Here is a 26,158-nt window from a genome sequence, read left to right as displayed (position 1 = left end):
CTACCATTAACCTGGGCTAGAGAGGCAGAGCACACTGCTGATCCCAACCCAGAGACTGTGTGATATCGTCATATTGGGTGGATGTAATGCATCTCCAACTTTAATCCTTCAGAGCCACTAAATGTGCTACTGACACGCACTGCTAAAGATTACACTTGAAGAAAGGGTGCTGAATCTCAAGTAAAACTTTCCAAAGATGCATTGCATACCATAATGTGGAGCTGCAGTATGACCAACACTCAAGAAGCTTGACATCATTCAGACAAACGCTGTTGCTTGATTAGCACCACATCCACAAACACTCATTCTTTCCTACAAGGTACAACTCAGGACTGTGATGGAGTACTTCCCCACTTACCTGGATGGGTGCAGCCACACTTGAGATGCTTGACACCATCCAGAACAAAGCAGCCCAATTAATCGGCACAGCATCCACAAGCATCCATTCCCTCCACCACTGACACTCAGTAGCAGCAATGTGTTCTATCTACAAGGTGCACCAAAGAAATTCACCAAAGATCCTCAGACAGCACCTTCCAAACCCACGACCACTTCCATCTAGAAGGACAATGGCAGCAGATACCTGTGAACACCACTCCCTGCAAGTTCCCCTCCAAGCCAGTCACCAAGCTGAGCTGGAAATATATCACCGTTATTCAGTGTCACTGGGTCAAAATCCTGAAATTCCCTCCCTAAGGGCATTGTGGGTCGACACACAGCAGCAGTGTTCAAGGAGGCAGCTCACCCTCACCTTCTCAAGGGGCAACTAGGGACGGGCAATAAGTTCTGCCCCAGCCAGCGACACCCATGTCCCATAAATGAATAGAAAATAAAGAACATGCATTTTCAAAGTTTACTGTTCACTGTGTTTCCCTCTGGTTAGTGATTGACCACAAACCTGAGCCCCAAAAAGAGGCTCTCAGCCCCTTTAAAGTCACTTCAGAGAAGACGTGTAAAAGACAATCCAGAAAAGAGAGAGTGTTCTCTCTGTTGGACTCTGCTAGTCTACATTTTAGGAAGTGGCTCCAGTCTTGAGCTCTCTTATGACTGCCCTGATCCCATGATACTGTTTAGAATACAAAATAGTCTTGCTTTGGTGAGAGAAAAAGTGAGTCAGGCACTCAGAAGCATTGAGTCAGAGTTTGGGGAGGTTTAACACGTAGGCATAATCAGAGATTGTCTAGAGTGATTTACCAACCAGGGAGCAGGACTGGCTTTTATAGAGCCAAACACGGTAATATTGCAGCTTTTTTTATTTAATTGATTTCTTGACTTAGGATGCTCATTTTTCAGCCATCTCCTTTGATGCTTTACTGAATAAGGGAGGAGAGTTTGAGAGGCTCGTGTTTTTATTTTGATAAAGACAGCTCAATTACGTGGAAAGTTATATTTCTTCTGTTAAGGTTCTGTGTGTTTCAGAGGGGTTGTGATGTTTATGTGGGGCTGTTTTTATGTGGAACTGTGTTTAGACTGGCTGTGGTTTGAATGGACTCTGTTTCTGAGGAGTTGTCTTTTTATGTGAGACTGAGTTTCAGATAAAATAACTCCACAGACTCCCGTTACTAAGTCATCCTTTACTTACACGTGCATAGCACTTGACCCTGGTCCAGCTCCCTCAGAGCCCTGACGCTCACCCTAGTTAGCTGTCAGCAAGAGTTCCCTGATTGGACCAGGTTAACAGCCCCAAACAGGAAACTCATTCTAATAAAAACCGAAAGAACTGCACATGCTGGAAATCAGCAACAAAAACAGAAACTGCTGGTAATGCTTAGCAAGTTTGGTAGCAAGACAGAGAAAAGTCAGAGTTAATGTTATGCATCGTGTGACCCCGTCCTCAGAACTCATATCCTATGAGGGCCACTTGTCTGACCTTGTTATAATCAGTACATTAGTGGGGTTATGTTTTAGTGGGGCTGTGTTTTTACATGGGGCTGTGTTTTAGTGGAGTTGTGTTTTTGCGTGGGGCTGAGATTTTATGTGGGACTGTATTTCAGTGAGGCTGTGTTTTTATCTGGGGCTATATTTCTATGTGAGGCTGTATTTTCATGTGGGGCTGTATTTTCACATGGGGATGTGTTTTTACATGGGGATGTGTTTTCACATGGGGCTGTGTTTTTATGTGAGGATTGTGTTTTTACATAGGGCAGTGTTTTCACATTGGGCTGTGTTTTCACATGAGGTTGTGTTTTTACATGGGGCTGTGTTTTCACATGGGCTGTGTTTTTATGTGGGTCTGTGGTTCAGTGGGGCTGTGTTTTTATGTGGGGCCATGTTTGCTTGTGAGGCTTATGTTTTCACATGGGGCTGTGTTTTCACATGAGGTTGTGTTTTTACATGGGGCTGTGTTTTTATGTGGGGCTCTGTTTTTGTGTAAGGTTGTGTTTTTATGTAGGGCTGTGTTTTTATGTGGGGCTGTGTTTTTACGTGAGGTTTGTGTTTTTACATGGGGCTGTGTTTTCACATGGGGTTGTGTTTTTGTCTGGGGCTGTGTTTTTATGTGGGGCTCTGTTTTTATGTGGGGCCATGTTTTTACGAGGTTTGTGTTTTCACATGGGGCAGTGTTTTACGTGAGGCTGTGTTTTTATGTGGGGCTGTGTTTTCATATGGGACTATGTATTTACATGGGGCTGTGTTTTCACTCGGGGCTGTATACTGACATGAGACTGTGTTTTTACATGGGACTGGGTTTTTACGTTAGCCTGTGTATTTACGTGGGGCTGTGTTTTGTTGTGGGGCTGTGTTTTTATGTGGGGTTGTGTTTTTACATAGGGCTGTGTTTTTACGTGGAGCTGTGTTTTTACGTGGAGCTGTGTTTTCATGTGGGGTTGTGTTTTTACATGGGGCTGTGTTTTTACCTGGGGGTCAGGCAGCGTCCAAGGAGCAGGGAAATTGATGTTTCGGGCATAAACCCTTCATCAGGAATGATGCTTGTGAGCCAAGAGGGTAGAGAGATAAATGGGAGGGGGTGGGGGTAGGGAAAAGGTAGTTGAGAGTGTGATATGAAGATGAAGGTGGGGCTGATAGTGATAGGTCAGAGAGCAGGGTGGGGCGGAGAGGTGGGAAGGAAGATGGACAGGTAGGACAGGTCATGTGGGCAGTGCTGAGTTAGAAGGTTGAACCTGGGATAAGGTGGGGGGAGGGGAAATGAGGAAACTGGTGAAATCTACATGAATCCCGTCTGGTTGGAGGGTCCCAAGGCGGAAGATGAGGCGTTCTTCCTCCAGGTGTTGGGTGGTTAGGGTTTGGCGATGGAGATGGCCCAGGACCTGCATGTCCTTGGCAAAGTGGGGAGGGGGGGGAGATGTTAAAGCATTCAGCCATGGTGTGGTAGGGTTGTTTCATGTATGTGTCTCGGAGATGTTCTCTGAAGCCTTCTGCAAGTAGGCGTCCTGTCTCCATAATGTAGAGGAGACCGCATCGGGAACAATGGATACAGTAAAATACATGTGTGGAAGTGCAGGTAAAACTCTGGATGTAGAAGGTTCCTCTGGGGCCTTGGATGGAGGTGATGGGGAGGAGAGCGCAGGTTTTACAATTCTTGCAGTGGCAGGGGAAGGTGCCGGGAGGGGAGGGTGGGTTGGTGGGGGCTGTGGACCCTGACAAGAGAGTCACAGAGGGAATGATCTTTACAGAACGCAGATAGGGGTTGGGAGTTTCCCGATTTTCCCAGATTCAACTTTCCAACTCGGCACCGCCCTCATGACCTGTCCCACCTGTCCATCTCCCTTCCCACCTATCTGCTCTACCCTCCTCTCTGACCAATCACCATTCCACCCCACCTTCATCTACCTATTGCACTCTCAACTATCTGCCCTCCCAGCCCCGCCTCCCCCTCCCATTTATCTCTCTACCCCCTTAGCTCACACGCATCATTCCTGATGAAGGGCTTATGCCCGAAACATCAATTCTCGGATGCTGCCTGACCTGCTGTGCTTTTCCAGCACCACACTGTGAACTCTGATCTCCAGCATCTGCAGTCCTCACTTTCTCCTTGTGATTTTACTTGAGGCTGTGTTTCTACGTGGGGCTGTGGTTTGGACGGACTGTGGCTTTCAGAGTCAAGTTTGAAGGGACAGTAATTTTTTTTGGAAGCTGTGCCTCTCTAGATTTTGCACTTGTGAATATATTTCTGAGGGCCTGCCCCTCTGAACGCCAGTGTCTCTGAGGCTTGTTGTGCTCCCGAGCTCCTGTCCTGTTAATCCAGTGCTGACTCCCGGATTGTTGGATATCCGGGAAGAGCCCTGTCATGCAAGGCCCACTCTGCTTGGGGATGCGGGATTTGCCGTTCTGCACCGATTAGAGTATATTCCCGGACAGTGTGAAAGATAGTAGAAGACTTGAGAGCTTTGATAGCCCTTTTCATTAGCAATTGGAGACAATGAAGAAAACACCAACAGATGGAGAAAAGGGGCTGTGATGTAAGATTCAATATACCTCCCACCTCCCCCCCCCCCCCCCCCAAGAAGATTGCTGACTCATCCCAAGACAAGTGCTGATGTTTCAATCCCGTATGCTATGCTGTTTTGGGTTCTATGGTTTTCCTCTGATTTTCATGCACAGGGAGAGAGCATGAATAAAGGGCTCCCAAAGGGACATATTTCTTCACATCCTCCTGACTGCACAAATTGCAGCTCAGTCATGAGTCATTTTGTTGAACTGGATTAAATGAGAACCATGTGGCGGGGTCTAACACTGGAAAACCTGTCACTTGTTTTTCCATGGCGTTTCTGCAGGGCTCCTCGTTCATGTATCGCTGCGACTGCTGCGGTCTCAGTCTTCGACTCTTCACGATCAGTCCCTGCTTCAGATGGTGGCTTTAAATCCCTTAGCATTCTTCCATCAAGTATACCGAACAGCAAGAAGCCATTCAGTCCAGCTGGGGTTTATGCTGTGCACCAGTCTCCTCCTATCCCAGCCATCCTGTCCATCTTTCTAAACCCTTTTCCCTCATGTACCTTGCCCTCTCTCCACTGATCCCTCCCAGACCATACCACACAAGCACAGTTAAGTTGAACTTGAGGGATCAGAGAGAGATGGTGTGAGATTCCTGCTCTTGGTTGTCATTGAGAAAGTACCTCTGGCTCACCCCGTTCCCTGATTTTCCTCACTACATTGTATGTCCAAGCTGGGAGCCCACCTTCCTAAGCTTCAGCTCATCCCAAATGCCACCCCCTGTAATGTAACTTAGCCTAATTGGTTTCACCCATCTCCCATATTTCCATTGACCTTTATACACCTCGAATTTTAATGCTTCGTGTTCAAATCCTTCCATTGCCTTAGAATCCCAACAGTGTGGAATCAGGCCGTTTGGCCCGTTGAGTCCACATCGACCCTCAGAAGAGCATCCCACCCAGAGCTACCTCATTTCAGTTAAGGACAGTAGTGGGAAGTTGTGCGTGGAGTCCAAAGAGATAGAAGAGATGCAAAATTAATATTTTTCGTAAGTATTCACACAGAAACGATACAGTGTTATCAAGGAGAATTCCAAGATACAGGCTATTAGATTAGATGGGATTGAGGTTCTTAAGGAGGAGGTGTTAGCAATTCTGGAAAGTGTGAAAATAGATAAGTCCCCTGACTCAGAAGGGATTTATCCTAGGATTCTCTGGGAAGTTAGGGAGAAGATTGCCAAGTCTTTGGCTTTGATCTTTATGTCATTATTGTCTACAGGAATAGTGCCAGAAGCTGGAGGATAGCAAATGTTGTTCCCTTGTGCAAGAAGGGGAGTAGAGACAACCCTGGGAATTATAGACCAGTGAGCCTTACTTCGGTTGTGGGCAAAGTTTTGGAAGGATTATAAGAGATAGAATTTATAACATCGAGAAAAGAAAAAAATTTGATTAGGGATTGTCAACGTGGTTTTGTGAAGGGTAGGTCATACCTTACAAACCTTACAGAGTTCTTTGAGAAGACGACCAAACAGGTGATTACGGGTAAAGCAGTTGATGTGTTGTGTACGGATTTCAATAAAGCATTTGTGAAGGTTCCCAATGGTAGGCTGTTGCGGAAAATAGGGAGGCATGGGATTGAGGGTGATTTAGTGGTTTGGATCAGAAATTGGCTAGCTATAAGAAGACAGAGGGTGGGTTGATGGGAAATGTTCATCCTGGAGTTCAGTTACTGATGGTATACCAGAAGGATCTGTTTTGGGGCCACTGCTGTTTGTCATATTTATAAATAACCTGGATGAGGGTATAGAAGGATGGGTTAGTAAATTTGCAGATGACACAAAAGTCGGTGGACTTGTAGACAGTGCGGAAGGATATTGCAGGTTACAAAGGGACATGGATAAGCTGTAGAGCTGGGCTGAGAGGTGGAAAATGGAGTTTAATGTGGAAAAGTGTGAGGTGATTCACTTTGAAAGGAGTAACAGGAATACAGAGTACTGGGCTAATGGTAAGATTCTTCGTAACATGGATGAGCAGAGAGATCCCAGTGTCCATGTTGTAAAGAAGGCCTACAGTGTGTTAGCTTTTACTGGTAGAGGGATTGAGTTTTGGAGCAATGAGGTCATGTTGCAGCTGTACAAAACTCAGGTGCAGCTGCACTTGGAGTATTGCGTACAGTTCTGGTCGCCATATTATAGGAAGGATGTGGAAGCTTTGGAAAGGGTTCAGAGGAGGTTTACGAGGATGTTGCCTGGTATGGAGGGAAGATCTTATGAGGAAAGGCTGAGGGACTTGAGGCTGTTTTTGTTCGAGAGAAGAAGGTTAAGAGGTGACTTAATAGAGGTATACAACGTGATGAGGATTAGATAGGATGGACAGTGAGAGCCTTTTTTCTTGGATCGTGATGGCTAGCCCAAGGGGATGTAGCTTTAAGTTGAAGGATGATAGATATTGGACAGATGTTAGAGGTAGTTTCTTTACTCAGAGTAGTATGGGCGCTGAGTGTCCTGCCTGCAACAATAGTGGATTCGCCAACTTTAAGGGCATTGAAATGGTCATATAGATGAGAATGGAATAGTGTAGGTTAGATGGGTTTTAGATTGGTTTCACAGGTTGGCACAACATCGAGGACCGAAGGACCTATACTGCGCTGTAATGTTCTGTGTTCTCTTTCTATGTCCTATTCCATCCCTGTAGCTCTGCATTTCCCATGGCTAATTCACCCCAACCTGCACATTTTTGGATTGTGGAAGGAAACTGGAGCACCCAGAGGAAACCCATGCAGACTCAGGGAGAATGTGCAAACTCCACACAGACAGTCATAGAGTCATAGAGATGTACAGCACGGAAACATACCCTTCAGTCCAACTCAACCATGCCAACCAAAGATCCTAAATTAATCCAGTCCTATTTGCCAGCGCTTGGTCCACCTCCCTCTAAACCCTTCCTATTCATATACCTATCCAGATGCCTTTTAAATGTTGCAATTGTACCAGCCTCCACCACTTCCTCTGGCTGCTCATTCCATTAACGTACCTCCCTCTTTGTAAAAACGTTGTCCCTTTTAAATTTTTCCCCCTCACCCTAAACCCACTAGTTCTGGACTCCCCTACCCCAGGGAAAAGACCTTGTCTGTTTACCCTATCCAAGCCCCTCATGATTTTATAAACCTCTATATAAGATCACCCCTCAGCCTCTGATGCTCCAGGGAAAAAAGCCCCAACTTATTCAGCCTTTCCCTACAGTCAGACCCTCCAACTCTGGCAACATCCTTGCAGATCTTTTCTGAACCCTTTCAAGTTTCACAACATCCTTCCAATAGGAGGGAGACCAGAATTGCATACAATATTCCAAAAGTGGCTTCTTCAATGTCCTGTATAGCCACAACATGACCTCCCAATGCCTATATCCGACGCTCTGACCAATAAAGGAAAGCATACCAAACACCTTCCTCACTATCTTACCTACCTGAGGCTGGAATTGAATCTGGGTCCCTGGTGCTGTGAGGCAGTAGTGCTAACCATTGAACCACCATGTCACCCTTGTGTTGCTCTCCTTCATATATCTGTAATCTCCTTCAGTCCTACAAGACTCCACATTGCAATTTATTTGTGCCCCAATGCACCTTTCATTTTAATCGCTGTGCCATTGACAACTGTGTCTGCAGCTGTCTCATTTCCAAGCTCCAAAACCTTGCTCCTGAGGGTCCCTGCGTCTCCTCCCCTCCTTTGAAACATCCCCTAAAACCTGTCTGTTTGTACAGAGATAGCAAGGGCTACATTTTAAAGGTGTCAGAACAGGGAGACTTGAGGGGATTTATATGGGCACCAGTCTTTGAAGGTGGCAGTCAGGTCGATACGCAGTGGTTATACCATGTGGACGTTTAGGATACACAAGGAGAAGGAATGAGTCCAAATCCAGGAGTCCCCTTTGCAAAGGGGAGTTCAGCACCAACAGCAGTAGTGAGTCTAATTCTGGGCACCAGACTTCAGGAGGAACATGAGAGCTTTGGAGAGGGCACAGATGTGCTTTACTAGTACAGTTCCAGGGATGAGAATTTACAGCAATACTGGAGAAAATTATTCTCCTTTAAACAGAGAAAGCTGAAGAGTGACCAACGTAAAGATAAGAATTTTGATGAGATTAAATAAAGAGACACTTTTCCAATAGCTGAAAGGTCAAAACCAGAGACTGCAGCTTCAATGTGATTGGCAAAATGATAACGTGAGAGAGAAAAAAATTTAGTGTTGAGTGCTTAGGGTTTGGAAGATACTGCCTGGTGGGCAGATGATATACTTTCATTAATGGTTTCCAAAATGACACTGGATACATAGTTGGTGGGAGAATAAATTGGAGGGATGTGATGTACGTGTGAGAGACTGCAACTAACTGGATTTCCCTCCTGAAGAGCTGGCAGAGACTCCATGGGCTGGATGACCTCCATTTGTTCAGTATCATGATTTTATGGCAATGAGAGGTCAGAGGTCCAGCAATAATGTAGCCTAAATTACTCAGCTACAACACATCGAGAGTTATAGAATCCAGCAGCATGGAAACACCCTTTGGTCCAATCAGTCCATCCCAACTGTGTTCCTAAACTAAACTAGTCCCACTTGCCTGGCTCACTGCCCTCCAAACCTTTCTCCTTCACGTACCCGCTCAAATGTCTTTTAAATGTTGTAGCTGTACTTGCATCTGCCCCTTCCTCTGGCAGTTCATTCCACACACAAACCACTCTCTGTGTAAGAGTTACCCCTCATGTCCTTTTTAAACTTTCTCCTCTCACCTTAAAGATATGCCCACTAGTCTTGAAACCCCCCCCCCACCTTAGGGAAAAGACTCTTGCTATTCACCTTTTCCTAATTTTATAATAGACAATAGGTGCAGGAGTAGGCCATTCTGCCCTTCAAGCCTGCACCACCATTCAATATGATCATGGCTGATCATTCCTAATCAGTATCCTGTTCCTGCTTTATCTCCATAACCCTTGATTCCACTATCCTTGAGAGCTCTATCCAACTCTTTATTAAATGAATCCAGAGGCTGGGCCTCCACTGCCCTCTGGGGCAGAGCATTCCACACAGCCACCCCTCTCTGGGTTAAGATGTTTCTCCTCATCTCTGTCCTAAATGGTCTACCCCGTTTTTTTAAGCTGTGTCCTCTGGTTCGGCGCTCACCCATCAGCGGAAACGTGTTTCCTGCCTCCAGAGTGTCCAATCCTTTCATAATCCTATACGTCTCAATCAGATCCCCTCTCAGTCTTCTAAACTCAAAGGTATACAAGCCCAGTCACCCCAGTCTTTCAGTGTAAGGGAATCCCGCCATTCCAGGAATTGACCTCGCGAACCTATGCTGCACTCCCTCAATAGCCAGATGTCTTTCCTCAAATTTGGAGACCAGAGCTACACACAATATTCCAGGTGTGGTCTCACCAGGGCCCTGTACAGCTGCAGAAGAACCTCTTTGCTTCTAAACTTTTATAAGGTCACCCCTCAGCCTCTTGCACTCCAGTAGAAAATAGTCCCAGACTATCCAATGTCTCCTTATAACTCAAACCCTCTATTCCTGGCAACATCCTGGTAAATTTCTTCTGAACCCTCTCCAGTTTAATAATATCCTTCCTATAACAGGGTGACCAGAACTGGACACAGTATTCCAGAAGAGGCCTCACCAATCTCCATCCGAACGTAACATTCCCAACTCCTATACTCAAAGTGAGACAATGTAGGAAGCCTAGTGTGAATGGGGTCATCTCCCAGTCAATGTTGGCTTTGTGAGGAAGAGTTTGAGAGGTGGGGGTTGAGAGAGGACAAGAGGAGAGAAAACATCAGCTAAAGGAATGAATAAAAATAATAGCAGGAAGGTCTACAGAGGGCTAATGAGACCAGAGTTTTTAAAAAAAGCCATCAAAGTGCTCTCTTTGGGAGTGAAATCTCAGCTTCAGTCAATATTAAACTGAAGAGTGTAAACAGACTGTCACATGATGCAGAATGTCAGTCTCATTTGCTGTAAAGCATTCACTGCCTGTAAGTGAGTGTGACCTAGTGTGGGAGGGAGGAGATGTATCAAAGCCTCACCACCTCAGCCAGACTTTGTCACACACACTCAGGTCGGTGAGAGAATGAACAGCTGACATGATAACTTAATACCAGGCCAGCGACCACAAGGTGCGGAGGTGAGAATGGTTCTTTGCTGCAGGTCCTGATTGTGTATCTGTTTGACTGTGTGACTGTCTGTCTCTGTGTGTCTGTATGTGTTTCTTCTATGTTTGCGTGTGTTCAGCTGTATTTTATATCAGAAAGTCTCTGTGTGAGTCTGGGTATCTATGTTTTGGTGTAGGCATCTCTATCTGTCTCTTCATATGTTTATCTGTGTGTCGGCTTGTATGTGTGTATATCTGAATGTGTTTCTGTCAGTGTGTTGGTGTGTATGCCTTTTTATTCATACATTATGTTTGTAATTTGAGTATGTGATTTGCTGTATGAGTATTTCTGTCTTTGTTTATGAATGTATGTCTCGGTGTGTGAGAATATGTGGTTGTCTGCGTGTGTGTGTCAGGCTGTATGTCTGTGATAGTCTGAGAATGTGTGTCTGTCGCTGTTAGTCAACATGTATGTGTGTACATGCGCATGTGTGTCTGTGTAAGTGAACATGTGTGCCTGTGTGTCAGTCCACATGTGTGTACATGAACGTGTTTGTGTGATTAGATTAGATTACAGTGTGGAAACAGGCCCTTCGGCCCAACAAGTCCACACCGACCCGCCGAAGCGCAACCCACCCATACCCCTACATTTATCTCTTACCTAACACTACGGGCAATTTAGCATGGCCAATTCACCTGACCTGCACAGGTTTGGACTGTGGGAGGAAACCGGAGCACATGGAGGAAATCCACGCAGACACGGGGAGAACGTGCAAACTCCACACAGTCAGTCGCCTGAGGCGGGAATTGAACCCAGGTCTCTGGCGCTGTGAGGCAGCAGTGCTAATCACTGTGCCACCGTGCTGCCCACGTGTATGAGCATGTGTATCCATGTGTGGGTCCATATGTGTGTACGCGAACATGCGTGTCTCTGGAAGTGAACATGTATGCCTGTATGTAAGTGAATGTGTATCTGTGTGTCAGTCCATGGTTGTACGTGAACGTGTGTAAATGAATGTGTCAGTGAACATGTGTGCGTCAGTATGTACATAGAAGTGTGCCTCTGTGTTTACGTGAATGTGTGTCTGTATGCAAATATGTGTGTCAGTGTCTATGTGAACATGTGTCTCTGTGTGTCAGTGAACATGTGTGTCATTGTGTCTGTGTGTGTAAGTAAATGTGTGTCTGTGTTAGTGAGCATGTGTATCTGTATAAGTGAACATGTGTCTCTGTGTGCGTGTAAGTGACCATGTGTCTGTGTGTGTGTGTGTGTATGAACATGTCTGTCTCTGTGCTGACGTTTGTCTGTGTGTGTTTGCTTACAAGTCAGTGCTACCATAAACAAGCACTGGGCTCTCCATTTTGAAGAATGTGATGATACTCAGATCTGATGTAGTGAACAAGTTTTAAGCCTGTTTTATAAAATGCAAATCTAAAATTTGTTGCCTATTTTCATTATTAAGAGCTCAAAAATGTGCCATTTGGCCCAACTATTTGAAGCTAGTGTTCCTGCTGCACCAAATCCTCCTGCCACCCTGCTTCACCCTCACAGCAGATCTATTCTCCCTCATGTTTATCTTATCCCTGCAGTCACCTCAACTACTCCCTGATACATGGAGTTTCACATTCTGCTGAATTCCCTCCTGAATTTATTAGCGACCATCATATATTTTTAGCTACAACGTCTTGTCTCCCGCACAAGTAGAAACATCTTGTCTGTGTCGAGTCTATTATATCCCTTCATAAAGACTTCAATTAGTTCACTCCCATGACTTCTCCTTTTTGTAGTACCAGCCCCAATCTATTCCATCTTTTCTGATAGTTAACCCCTTGGTTCTGGTATCGTAATCTTATTTTCATCCTTCTCCATGTCTGGACAATAATAGCAAGATGAGGACTCTGCTTTGTTGGTGCTTTGTGCAATGATTTATTGTCTGACTCCCTCACACATTATGAGTAATTCTGAAAGTCACAATATCAGGGAAAGCCTGACTAAGTAAGGGTCTGGTAAATGACAGCTTTCTCCCCACCCCCTCTTTCGAAAAAGAAACACACGCACTCAGATTGCCAGAATTGACCCTGTAGTAAATAGACTGCAAGAGCTTGTCATCTGGGAGAGCATTAATCACACTCGCTGTGGGCAAATCAGCAACAAGGTTACGTATGACAGGTCACACATACTTTAATCAAATTGAAATTCTCTCAAGAGAATTACTCAACGTACAAACAGATATTTGGACATTCCCAAAGTATTTGGTAAATAGAGAGCCCCACAGGAACTGAAAGACCTTCACATTCCCAACTTTCTGGAGGCAAGGCCTCCTGCCTGAATCCTTTCCACAGGATAAATGGCTGTAGGAAAAGGCCATTCAGCCCAACAAGTCCCTGCTGGTGTTTATTCTCCTTTTTGAATCTCCTTCTATTCCCACCATCTGTAAAAAAATATAGAAAATGGGAGTAGGCCAATTAGCCTACTTGGCTATTCAACCTTATAGAGGTTTATAAAACCACGAGGGATGTGGATAGGTAAATAGGCAGGGTCTTTTCCCTGGCATGGGGGAGTCCAGAACTAGAGGCCATAGGTTTAAGGTCAGAGGGGAAAGATTTAGAAGGGACTTAAGGGGCAACTTTTTCATGCAGACGGTGGTGTGTGTATAGAACAAGCTGCCAGAGGAAGTGGTGCAGGCTGGTACAATTGCAACGTTTAAAAGGCATCTGGATGGGTATATGAATAAGAAGGGGTTAGAGGCATATGGGCCAAATGCTGGCGATTGGGACTAGGTCAGATGAAGATGGTCGACATGGGCGAGTTGGACCGAAGGATCTGTTTCCATGCTGTACAGCTCTGAGTCTATAACGCGATCATGGCTGATCTGCTCACTGCCACATTCCCGCTCTCCCCTTATAAACCTGGATATCTTTAGCCTCTGGAATTCTTGTTTATTTCTTTCTTAAATTTTATTCAGTGACTTCACCTCCACACCCTTCTGTGGTGGAGAAGTCCACAGGCTCAGCACTCTCAAAGAAGAAATTTGTCCTCCTCTTAATCCAAGACGAGTCCAACCCTCTATCCTGAGGCTGTGACTGATTGTTCTGGACCCCCTCAGACGGGGGAATCGTCCCTGCATACAGTCTGTCCAACTCGGTCAAAACTTCAAATCAGATTCCCTCTCATACTTCCAAATTCCAGTGAATACAGGGCTGGTTCACCCAGTCTCTTCTCATAAAAAAAAACTATTGTCCCTGGTATCAGTTTGGGGAGTCTTTACTGCACTCCCTCTATGGCAAGTACATCTTTTCCGAGTTAAGAAGAACACACCTGTACACCCAATCCTAGGTGTGGCCTTACCAAGACTTTGTAATTTGGCAGTTCCTGCTCCTATACTCAAACCTTTTGTAATGTCTAAAATATATAAAACACACGATCTGCCTTCCTATCTGCTTGCTGGACCATTGCTTTCAGCGACCAGGTCCCTTTGTATATCATCCTTTCCCCGTCTGCTACCATTTAAATAATATGCTGCCAGTTTTTCCTACCAAAGTGGACGACTGCACATCCAAACCTGTCACACTGTATCTGCCATGCATTGCCAATCCTCACAAACTGTCTAAAGTGCTCTGAAGCCTGTTTAAAGGCTCCTCCTTACTCTTGTTCCCACCTCATTTTGTGTTGTCAGCAAACTTGGAACTTGATTCCCTCATCCAAATCATTGATAGCTAGAGACCTCGCTCTGATTCCTGCTGTACCCCCCCCCCACCAGTCAGTGCCTGTCCACCCTGAAAATGACCCATTTATTCCTCTTCCCCGCCTGCGACCCAACTCTCAATCCAAGCCAATATGTTACCACAAGTCCCACATGCTTTGATTTTTAACTTCTTATGTGGGATTTTTTTTCAAATCTTTTTACTCCATTTTCTTTCTCATCTACTCATCTAATTTTCTTCAGAAAGTGTCTGAGTCATTTCGTCCTGCCGTGTTCCCTGACCCATGGAAAATGTGTGCCCCGCACACACACACGGGAGTCTGTCGTGTATGCACTAGCCAAAAGAAAATGCCATCCAGCTTAATCGTAGTTTTCAGCTCTTGGCCCACATCCCAGCATATTACAACACATGCACATCCAAATTGTGGAGGAATGTTGTCAGGAGCATTGATAGGCAGATGTCAGTGCAGGATTAGTGGTGCTGGAAGAGCACAGCAGTTCAGGCTGCTCGTTGGATGCTGCCTGAACTGCTGTGCTCTTCCAGCACCACTAATCCAGTATTTGATTTTCAGCATCTGCAGTCATTGTTTTTACCACCTAGATGTCAGTGCAGGTCAGTCTGTCCGCTAAATAATAGCACCAAAGCCCCCTCGGAAGTCTGGCTTCAATGAGCATCACCAGAGATGGCAAGCGAATGAGTTGCCCATGTTGCTTATCGTACACAATCTTCTTAAGGGAAGAGAAGTTAGAAATATAGAAATAAGGATCAGGAATATGCCATTTGGCCCTTCGAGCCTGTTATGCCCTTCATGGCTTATTCTTTATCTTAATGCCCTATTCTCACTTTCTCTCCATACCCCTTTGAGGCTTCTAAAATCACTTTCTGGAATATATTCCATGACCCAACCTTCTGTGGTAGAGAATGCCACAGATTCACCACCCTCAGAGTGAAGACATGTTTCCTGTTCTCAGTCCTAGATGGCCTACTCTGTATCTGAAGACTAAATGACCCCAGGATCAAGACTCCGAACCTGTAGAAATATCCTCTCTACATTCGGTCCACCTAACCCTGTTAGAATTTTATACGTTCCAAAGAGATCCACTCCTATCCATTTAAACTCTAGAATACAGGCCCAGTTGGGAGATATAACCATGCATGCAGCGTTACCACGGCTCTGTATGACTGCAGCAAGACATTCCTACTTCTGAACTCAATACATTAATACATCTACAGGTGCCTTACAGGAGCATAATCAGCTGTTTAACATTGAGCCACATGAGGAGATGTTTGGAAAAGTAACCAAAAACTTTCTGAAAGCAGTAAATTCAAAGCAATGTCTGGAACGAGAGAGAGGGTGACAGGTTTAGGGAGTGACTTAGCTCATTTGAAAGTGGAGCCAAAATGAAATTCAAAACTGAAACTGGAGAGTTGTGAAATGTTGTACCTGCCACACGGTGTCTGTAAACTCTTACTCTGAGCAAAGAACTTCGAGTCGACTCTTATGAACAATAATATTCGTTTATTGACCACAATTAATATTAGAACAATAAAGTATACTGTAAACTAACGATAAACACTACAAACTATCTTATACTTTAACTTACCTTTGTGTGATAGTATACCACCACACTAGAACTTGGCCAGGCTCCTACATAGTGATGTCTCCTTCATCTTCCGACGGTCTTGCAGGTGTCTTCTCTTTTGGTGAAAAAATCTTCGAGGAGAAAGTGAGGACTGCAGATGCTGGAGATTAGAGCTGAAAATGTGTTGCTGGAAAAGCGCAGCAGGTCAGGCAGCATCCAAGGAGCAGGAGAATCGACGTCTCGGGCATCAGCCCTTCTTCAGAAAGAAGGGCTTATACCCGAAACGTCGATTCTCCTGCTCCTCGGATGCTGCCTGACCTGCTGCGCTTTTCCAGCATCACATTTTCAGCTCTTCTCTTTTGATGGCTATTCTCGAGTTTCCACCCTGAGTGGGGTTTAGTGGCCATTCTTATCCTTCCAAGTCTTTGCACCCTTTTGGGAGGGTCTTGAGGATCTGCCAGTGGATAGATCAGGTTCAATTGCCCTGATCGATCAGACTCAACCAGCTGTTAGGCGAAAATTAGCACTGCAGATGCTAGAGATCAGAGTCAAGATTAGAGTGATGCTGGAAAAGCACAGCAGGTCAGGCAGCATCCGAGGAACCGGAATATCGACGTTTCGGGCAAAAGCCCTTCATCAGGAATAACTTGTTCCGGGGGCGACATTCCATTGTCCCATTCAAATCCACCTTCAGGTATTGTAGGTTCTGCAGCTGTCAAGTTTGTTTGCAAACCATCTGTGAATAGCTGCAGTCTGTCTGGATTCTGTAGCGTGTGGATTGACACAAGCACTTTAGGCAGCATCTGAGGAGCAGGAGAGTCAGCGTTTCGAGCATAAGCCCTTCCTGATGAAGCCCTTCCTGCTTTTCCAGCGCCACACTTTTCGACTCCGATCTCCAGCATCTGCGATCCTCACTTTCTCACAGTCACTTCAGCCAAGACTGGCTTCCACTTCCGAGCATGCCTTAATTTATGGCCTTTACTTTATCGAAGTTCATCATAAGTCAATTATTTTGGGCAGCCTGTCTGGCCACAGAACGCTCAGAGGTCAAAAGTCAGAGAGCAGAGAACCCCCGAGGTTCCAGGTTGAGAAAATGTCTGTGGGTTAAGGCTATGGAGGGATTTTAACCAAAGGATGAAAATGTTTTACTTGAGGGGGTGCTTCACAAATGGCCAACAAAGGTACCTTCAAACAGAACTTTAATGTTGCTGAGCAGCAGTTAGTCTGTGCCCAGCTCCATCCCTCTGACCCTTGCCCATCACCCTGTGCCCAGTAGGTATTGTTCCTGATGGCATCTCTGTCACTTAACACTTGTTATTGCAGGAAAAAAGGCATGATTTAAAAAGATGTCCAAGATTGAAACTCTGTGTAAAGTCTACACTTCCAGGCTGGGAAGCCTAGGCCTGTGTGCTGCTCTGATCAGAGAGTAATGACCCCCATTCCGTTCTGAGTCCCCTGGAGTCCCCTGTGGTCGCCATTTCCTCTCTGCTCTGCTGTTTACCTCATACTCAGTGTATGAACTTATTTTTTTAAAGTTCGTCACAGATGATGTTAAACCATTGGATGACATAGCACAGAAAGAGCTTTCGGCCCATCATTCCCGTACCGGCTCACTAGCAGAGCTACGCCAGCAATTCCAATTCTCTAGCAGGGCTCTTATGGCATTGTGAAACTTCTAAGGCAGAAGGTCTATGTTTAATATGGAGGTGTGTCATAACCTGTCCAAGCAGGTCAATTCAACATAATGCAATTATGTACCTCAGGTAAACACCACGAAGCTTGGCAGATTTAATTAGTTCTTTAACCTGACAGGTCAGGAATCTATGTTCTCCCATGAGATCTATAGTCCAGGCTAACATAGAGTAGAATCCCTACAGTGTGAAAGCAGGCCTTTCAGCTCATCAAGTCCACATTGACCATCCAAAGAGATATCCACTCCCCCCATTTTCCACGGCCAATCCAACTAACCTGCGCACCTTTGGACTGTGGGAGGAAACCCACGCAGACACGGGGAGAATGTGCAAACTCCACACATACAGTCATCCTGTGGGTGGAATCGAAACCGGGTCCCTGGCGCTGTGAGGCAACAGTGCTCACCACTGAGCCACCATCCTGCCCATTGGTGTGCTGCGTTGGTCAGAGCACCATCTTCCAGGAGAAATATTAAACAAAAGTTAATTAAAAACTGAAAGTAGCAGAGATGTGCTGAAGGTGACACTGGTGCCAGGGATGCCAGTCTGTTCTGGGATATCCCAACAGTGACAAGTTGTTCTGGATACAGCGAGTGATAGAATGGGGTTAGAATCAGACAAGTTAATGAGGTGAGTTTAGTGAGATGTGGATAGATTACTTTCTCAGCCTCAGCAAGAGAATTCCTCAGTGAAACTCAATGAAACTGACTCTTAACCCAAAAAACAATGGCTGTTTTAGCCCAGAGTTAAACTCTAATATAGCTCTTGTTCAGAATAAAAACCATTACTGGATTTGAAATGTTAACTCTTTCTGTCTCCACATATGCAGTCAGACCTACTAAGTTACTCAAACATTAGTTATTTTACAAATCAGCCTGTTCAGAGATGTTACTATGCACCACTTGAGCAGGTGAGACCAGGCCTCCTAGCTCAAAGATTGGGGCATTGCCACTGTACTAAAAGAGCCCCATTTGCTTTTCTTAAATAGAGACCAGTCTGCTGGTTGCAATGAGGGCTATTAAAAACCATTAAACGCCAAGCCCAACAATAACTTCAATTAAACGTTGATGGCACGGGTGTAAGATGGACCGATATCTGTTATCTTCCACCAGTAACAAGACCAGTTTCACTAACCCCACCCTCAACAGCTTATCTCTACAGCAAATGCTTGACAGTTGTGAGTGTTGATCTCAGGAAAGAGCTATCTCTGAATATTGGTTAACGGAAATGGAATGGAGCCAGAAACGGTGGTTTTGGACGGCTGCTCTTACTAGGCCGGGAACTCGTCCTCAATGCCAAGTGCACTGGTGTTGATGCCAGACAAAGACGGTTGTAAAGTAGGGAAATTCAACGCTGCTGGGACAAGAAACTCCGGTCTGGGCAGCAGCTTGGCAAGCTTCCATGCACCCACACATCTGATTGGCTGCTCTTGAAATTATGGCGCTGATGTAGGTAATTTGAGGGTTAATGTCCCTGTGGGAAGCATTGTTACAAAGTGCTGAACAAAATGAGAATGTTTGTCCCTTTCCCAAACCCAGTGTGTGTACAGGTTGCGACATGCTGAGTTTGCTCCCACACACTTTCGGTGTTGTGTTTTGGTGACTTAGGAAATCTTTCACTGTATTTGTTTTGTGAAACTACACGTGACAATAAATTGCTATTCTATTCACTTGTGGAACAGTAAATGAGTGTGAGCAAAAAGACCAGGATATTGATTCATTTCCCTTAATGAACTGAGTTGTGTTCAGTTTCTAATCAATCACAGTGTGAAGAGACCTTCATCCTGTATTGTACTCTCAGCAATACATATCTGTCCTGGGAGTGTTTGATGGGCACAATACAGAGGGAGCTTTACTCTCAGTCTAACCCTGTGTTGTATCTATTCCTGGGAGTGTTTGATGGGCACAATACAGAGGGAGCTTTACTCTCAGTCTAACCCTGTGTTGTATCTATTCCTGGGAGTGTTTGATGGGCACAATACAGAGGGAGCTTTACTCTCAGTCTAACCCTGTGTTGTATCTATTCCTGGGAGTGTTTGATGGGCACAATACAGAGGGAGCTTTACTCTCAGTCTAACCCTGTGTTGTATCTATTCCTGGGAGTGTTTGATGAGAACAGCTTTGAGGGAACTTTATATTCGGTTTAAAAGAGCAGAGGGAGATTTAGTTTCAGGTTAAAAGAGTAAAAGTGTGTCACCCTGTGCTGTACTTGTCTTGTACATATGTGTTGGGCATAATGTGGAGGAAACTTTACATCTAACCTGTGCCGTACCTGTCCTGAGAGTATTTGATGAGCCCAGTGAAGAGAAGATTTATTGTGTAGCCAACCTGTGCTGTACCTGTCTTGGGTGTTTTTAATGGGAACTGTGTCAAGGGAGTTTTAATGTCAATTTAAAAGAATACATGGACATTTACTTTCAGTTTAAAAGTGTAAAGAGAACTATACTCTGTAAATAACTCCATGCAGTCCTGTCCTGGGAGTGTTTGATGGGGACAACGTAGAGTAGACTTTACTCTGTATATAACCCCATGCTGTCCCTGTTCTGGGAATGTTTGATGAGGACAATGTAGAGCAAGCTTTACTCTGTAAATAACCCCGTGCTGTCCTTGTCCTTGGAGTGTTTGATGCGGACGGCGTAGAGGGGGCTTTACCCTGTATCTAGCTCCATGCTGTCCCCGTCCTGGGAATGTTTGATGCGGGCAGTGTAGAGGGGGCTTTATCTTGTATCTAACCTCGTGCTGTCTCTGTCATGGGAGTGTTTGATGGAGACAGTGTAGAGGGAGCTTTACTCTGTATCTAACCCCATGCTGTCTCTGTCCTGGGAGTGTTTGATGGGGGACAGTGTAGAGAGAGCTTTACTCTGTATATAACCCTGTACTGTCCCTGTCCTGGGAGTGTTTGATGGGGGACAGTGTAGAGAGAGCTTTACTCTGTATCTAACCCTGTACTGTCCCTGTCCTTGGAGTGTTTGATGTGACAGCGTAGAGGGGGCTTTACCCTGTATCTAGCTCCATGCTGTCCCCGTCCTGGGAATGTTTGATGGGGGCAGTGTAGAGGGGGCTTTATCTTGTATCTAACCTCGTGCTGTCCCTGTCCTGGGAATGTTTGATGGGAACAGTGTGCAGGGAGCTTTACTCTGTATCTAACCCAGTGCTGTCCCTGTCCTGGGAGTGTTTGTTGGGGACAGTGTTCAGGAGCTTTACTCTGTATCTAACCGCGTACTGTCCCTGTCCTGGGAGTGTTTGATGGGGGACCGTGTAGAGAGAGCCTTACTCTGTATCTAACCCCATGCTGTCTCTGTCCTAGGAGTGTTTGATGGAGACAGTGTAGAGGAAGTTTTACTCTGTATTTAACCTGTACTGTCCCTGTCCTGGGAGTGTTTGATGGGGACAGTGTAGAGGAAGCTTTACTCTGTATCTAACCCCATACTGAATCCTGTCCTGGGAGAGTTTGAGGGGGACAGTGTAGCGAGAACTTTACTCTGTATCTTACCCCGTGCTGTATCTATCCTGGGAGTGTTTGATGGGGGAGAGTGTGGAGGGGGCTTTACCCTGTATCTAACCCCGTGCTGTCCCTGGCCTGGGAGTGTTTGATGGGGACAGTGTAGAGGGAGCTTTCATCTGTATATAAGCCCTTGCTGACCCTGTCCTGGGATTATTTAATGGGGAGAGTGTAGGGAGAGCTTTACTCTGTATCTAATCCCATACTGTCCCAGTCCTGGGAGTGTTTGATGGGGGAGAGTGCAGAGAGACATGTACTTTCTGTTTAAAAGAGTAAAGGAATTTTACTTTGTATCTGAAACCCTTTATATTGGCTTTGTAAATGCGACTGATGTTGATGCCAAGCATCAAGTGGCGATGAGCCAGGATCTAGTTCTGTCATTGCGGCCGTCAGAAAATTCCTGCTGTTGGTCACAGGGTCTGAAGCTCAATTTGGACTCAACCCTGACTGACCCATCAAAGCATTCAGCCTGTCACTAATATTTCGACACCATCAGTACACAGTTAGTGTGGAGAACAGCCTTACTGACGTGATCACCACACTAGAAAAATGATCATCTTCGGCCCAAACTATGTCTTGTCTAGTCTCCACATCCATTCCTTGTCTTTTTCAGATTCAGTGTTTCAACTTACTAAAATTTATTTGATGTCTTTTTCCACCTGTCAATGATCCTTGTGTATGTACCATGGATTCCTGTCCCACATAACTTATCATTTAGCTGTGATCTGTTGATGGGATGTAGAGCACTTGGAAAAAGGACCTTGAGTATAATTACCAACATTAACCAGTTGGGCTGAATGGCCTGTTCCTGTTCTATACATGCCATGCGAACATTTAACAGGATAATAGTGGCTGTAAGACTGGATTATAAAATGCAGAGACCCTGATTTCCAATCCTACATAAACTGGAATTTGGTAATTTGGTCCATTTGCAGTTTGATGTCAGGGATGGAGAAAGATTGTGAAAATCCAACTGAGGTCTTCAGGTGACAGCGCCTTCCTGCCACTTTCTTGTCATCCCTTAGTCTAAGTCTTGTCCTTTCCCATGCGTTTCTCTCAATGTCCTGAGCTCCACTAAAGAAGAGAGATAACTGTGACCTTGGCCCAGCTCCCCATGTACCACGTGCATTAAATATAACAGAATGGGACACTCAGAGGGTTAGATGTCCCACATTGTGGGAGTTCAGACTGCCCTGAGAGAGTAGATGGAACCATCGGTTCTGTAGTATGGTTAAGCACCGCCTCAATTTTAAAATTCTTGTTCTTGTGCTCAAAGCCCTCCACTGCCTTGTCCTTCTCTGCCATCTGACTCAGGAACACTAGCGTCTGAAACACCTCTCATCCTGGCCTCCTCTACGTATGTCCCCGTATTCACTTGCTTCACTGCTGGTGTCAGTACCTTCAGTAGACCAAGTCCTAAACTCTGCAATGTCCTCCCTATTCTCACCTCCTTATGGTGTACCTCATTGTCCAGGTATTTGGTGATCTGCGCTAATACCTCCATGTGAGAATGTGTCAGATTCTGTTTGATAATGCTCCTGTGGAATGCCTTGGATCATCTTCACAAAATCGTACTGTACAGAAGAGGCTCTTCAGCCCATTGAGTCGGCACTGACATGCTACACTCAACCTACACCAGTACACTTTTGCAGCACTTCGCCCATGGCCTTGAACATTATGCTCATCCAAGAACCTTCTTGCCTTAAGTACTCTCCCAGGCCGTGCATTCCCAACTCCCACCACCCTCTGAGTCAAAATATTGTTCGAATCCCCTCTAAACCTCCTGACCTTCATCTTAAAATTATGCCCCCTTGCTGTTCGCCCTTCAACAAAGATGCTTCCTATCCACCCTATCCATGTCCCTTATAATCTTGTATACCTTCCTCCTCCAACCTTCTCTGCTGTAAAGAAAACAGCCCCAGCTTACCCCGTCACCGTCCCGAAATGTGAACTCTGATTTCTCGCCACAGATTCTGGCAGACCTGCTGAGTTTTTCCAGCAATTTCTGTTTTGATTTCTGAGCTTATCCAGCCTCTCTTCATAACTAGACCAACCCAGGCAACACCCTGGTAAATCTCCTCTGCAGTAACTATTAACTTTAATTAGTTTTTTTTTAACTTAATGTTGCTACAAAACAGTGCTATATAAATGCATGTTGTTGTTTTATTGTTTCTGCTTGTGTTAAAATGTCCTGTGCTACCTGTTAAATGAGCTGGTTATAATGGATCTTTTCAGATCACTCATACGCAGGACTAAGTTCTGAATCAAACTGCAGGCCTAGAACTATCTGATTATGCCACATCAACACAAGTGACACCTCTCAGATAGGAACGAACATCCCCATTCACTTGAAAAGAGATCACCAGCTGTATTATCATGTACGTTTTGGGTGGTGTAGAAACAGAGAGAATGTCTCCTGTCAGAGGGCAGGTCATTGCTAAAGGCCACCCATATAAGGTAGTCTCTTCAAAATCCACCAGGAAACTTGGAAGAAATTCTTCTTCATCCAAAAAGTTGTGAGAAGGTGGAACTTGCCCCAACAGAGTGAACACCAGGTGAATATTATAGGTGCATTTATGGGAAACACATGGGGAAGAAGGACAGGGAAGGCTGTGCTGTTAAATGAGGAAAAAGTTAGGAAGAGGCCTGGCTTGAGCTTAATCACCATTATAGAATAGATGGGTTGAATGGCCTGTTGCTGCACTGTATACTCCATGTAAAGCCTCCCCATTTGGATTAGCTGCTGAGCCCTGTGTCACTGAGCAGCAAGCTCCCAGTACACCCTGCCCCACACGGGGAGATTAGAGTGGTGCTGGAAAAGCACAGCAGGTCAGGCAGCATCCAAGGAGCAGGAAAATTGATGTTTCGGGCAAAAGCCCTTAATCAGGAATGACGGCTTATTCCTAGCCTCATTCCTGATGAAGGACTCCTGCCCGAAATGTCAATTTTCCTGCTTCTTGGATGCTGCCTAACCTGCTGTGCTTTTCCAGCACCACTCCAATTTTGACTCTAATCTCTAGCATCCGCAGTCCTCACTTTCACCACACAGGGAGATGTCAATTGGTAGCTGGCACTGAGGATCAATGACAACAACTGAAAATGAGGATTAATGGAAAGAAAATGTGCATTTCTATATCACCTTTTGCAACCCTGGATGCTTTACACTAATTAAGTATTTTTGAAGTGTAGGAAAGCTGGTAGCCAGTTTGCATACAGCATGATCCCATTAACAGCAATAATGACAATGACCAGATAGTTTGTTATTGGCGCTGTCAGCCAAGGCTCAGATATTGGCCAGGCTGACAAAATTCCCTTCCTCTTCCCCACAACAGGATCTTTTATGTCCAGAGAGGGCCTTAGTTTAACGTTCCATCCCAAAGATGGATCTGACAGCACAGTGCCCCCTCAGTATCACACTGGGAGTCACAGGACAGACTATGTCTCTAGTGTAGTTCTCAAACTCAAAACAGTCTTACTGCTGAGCTCCTGTTAAGAAGTGGACCCTGTGTTCTGACTTACCTGTTTCCTGTAACATTCTGATTTCTTTATATTCTTGAACGCAGGCTCCTGTGTGACAACCTAATCTCCTAGCAACCGAAGAAGATCAGAAGTCAAGATGGCGGAGGTGCTCCAAATGAAAACAAGCTTCCCTGGTAAGTATAATGCATCACTGGCACCCCTTAAAGTCACCACTCATAACCAACTTGACATAAATCTGAGTTTGTTCAGTCTAGTGAAAGGGACAGCTCTAATTTAACCTATCAACTATGAACCCAAGGCCATTCTACCCAGAGAATGGGATTAACATTGTCTCCACACCATGTCTGTAACCATAAATTCATGTAATCCTTTGGATGCTTTCCTGTAAGTTGCAGTCAAGCCTAACTCTGTTAGTGAGTGATTCAGTTAAGATCAGACCCTATAGGTGATCATACAAAATGTCTTCAAAATATTTTCACAATAAAAAAAAACACACATAACACAAATTATTCAGTGTCCTTTTCTTTAAATTGACGTGCATCAGATGTCTTTCCATAATTTACAGCACAAAGTCACTTTCATTTCAATAGACAATAGACAACAGGTGCAGGAGTAGGCCATTCGGCCCTTCGAGCCAACACCACCATTCATTATAATCACGGCTGATCATCCACATTCAGCATCCTGTTCCTATCTTAAGCCCATAACCCTTGATTCCACTATCTTTAAGAGCTCTATCCCTCTCTTTCTTGAAAGTATCTAGAGACTTGGCCTCCACTGCCTTCTGGGGCAGAGCATTCCATATATCCACCATTCTCTGGGTGAAGAACTTTCTCCTCATACTCTGTTCTAAATGGCCTACCCCTTATTTTTAAACTGTGCCCTCTGGTTCTGGACTCACCCATCGGCGGAAACATGCTTCCTGCCTCCAGAGTGTCCAATCCTTTAATTCGGATTGTGAATGGTCCGTAAGGTTCAGAATGCATGTATTTTGCATGTTTTGTCCAGGTTAAATAGTATTGCATTGAATGGAGCAGATTTATTCCACATTAAGTGAAGCTGATCTAGCTCTCTGGCTCCATAACTAAGAACTGACCATGATGTTGAGTCCCATGGTCCAGAAGGTCCCATACTCATTCCCTGGTGATAATTGAACAGTGATCTCAGCAGCCTTGGGCTATGAACAGCCTGTGTCCTCAAGTCCTACTCACTACCAGTGAGCCCCACAGTGTGTGGACACTGGTTCAGGATGGGATTAGGCTGTAATCCTCTCTGGTCAGTCCTAGTTCTCAATTAAGAGATAATAGCTGAGTCTTCACGGATGGAAAAGTAATTGCCACATCTAGCATGTTGTATCCATTAGCACCTTTCAGAACGTTATGGGTAAAAATATCATAGAATCCTACAGAGTGAAGCCTTCGGGGCTAGCAGCACCAAGGTCCCAGGTTCAATTCCACCCTTGGGTGACTGTCTGTGTGGAATTTGCATGTTCTCCCCAGATAGTTTCCTCCCACAGTCCAAAGATGTGCAGGTTAGCTGGATTGGCCGTGCTATATTACCTATATTGTCCAGGTGGGTTAGCCATGGGGTATGCAGGATTGTGAGGATGGGTCTGGGTGGGATGTTCTTCAGAGGGTTAGTGTGGACTTGATGGGCTGAATGGCCTGC

At 45.2% G+C, this 26,158-nt stretch overlaps 1 protein-coding gene across 12 annotated transcripts in view; it reads left to right on the top strand.

The window, feature by feature from the left end:
• kank2 (KN motif and ankyrin repeat domains 2) overlaps nt 1-26,158 on the top strand; it is a 188,399-nt gene that overhangs the window by 82,510 nt on the left and 79,731 nt on the right. For 10 of the 12 annotated variants that reach the window (XM_072564183.1, XM_072564187.1, XM_072564188.1 and 7 more), the window contains one exon: nt 24,574-24,663. In XM_072564183.1, the coding sequence (XP_072420284.1) occupies nt 24,627-24,663 (37 nt within the window). In that variant the 5' untranslated portion in view covers nt 24,574-24,626. Of the gene's footprint in view, nt 1-10,540; nt 10,564-18,934; nt 18,958-24,573; nt 24,664-26,158 lie in introns of those variants that run through there. The other 2 variants (XM_072564192.1, XM_072564193.1) reach the window with 2 other exon arrangements.

The sequence above is a fragment of the Chiloscyllium punctatum genome, chromosome 46 (genome assembly GCF_047496795.1).
Source record: "Chiloscyllium punctatum isolate Juve2018m chromosome 46, sChiPun1.3, whole genome shotgun sequence".
In the NCBI taxonomy this organism is placed as follows: Eukaryota; Metazoa; Chordata; class Chondrichthyes; order Orectolobiformes; family Hemiscylliidae; genus Chiloscyllium; species Chiloscyllium punctatum.
This window is presented reverse-complemented; position numbering and strand designations above follow the sequence as displayed.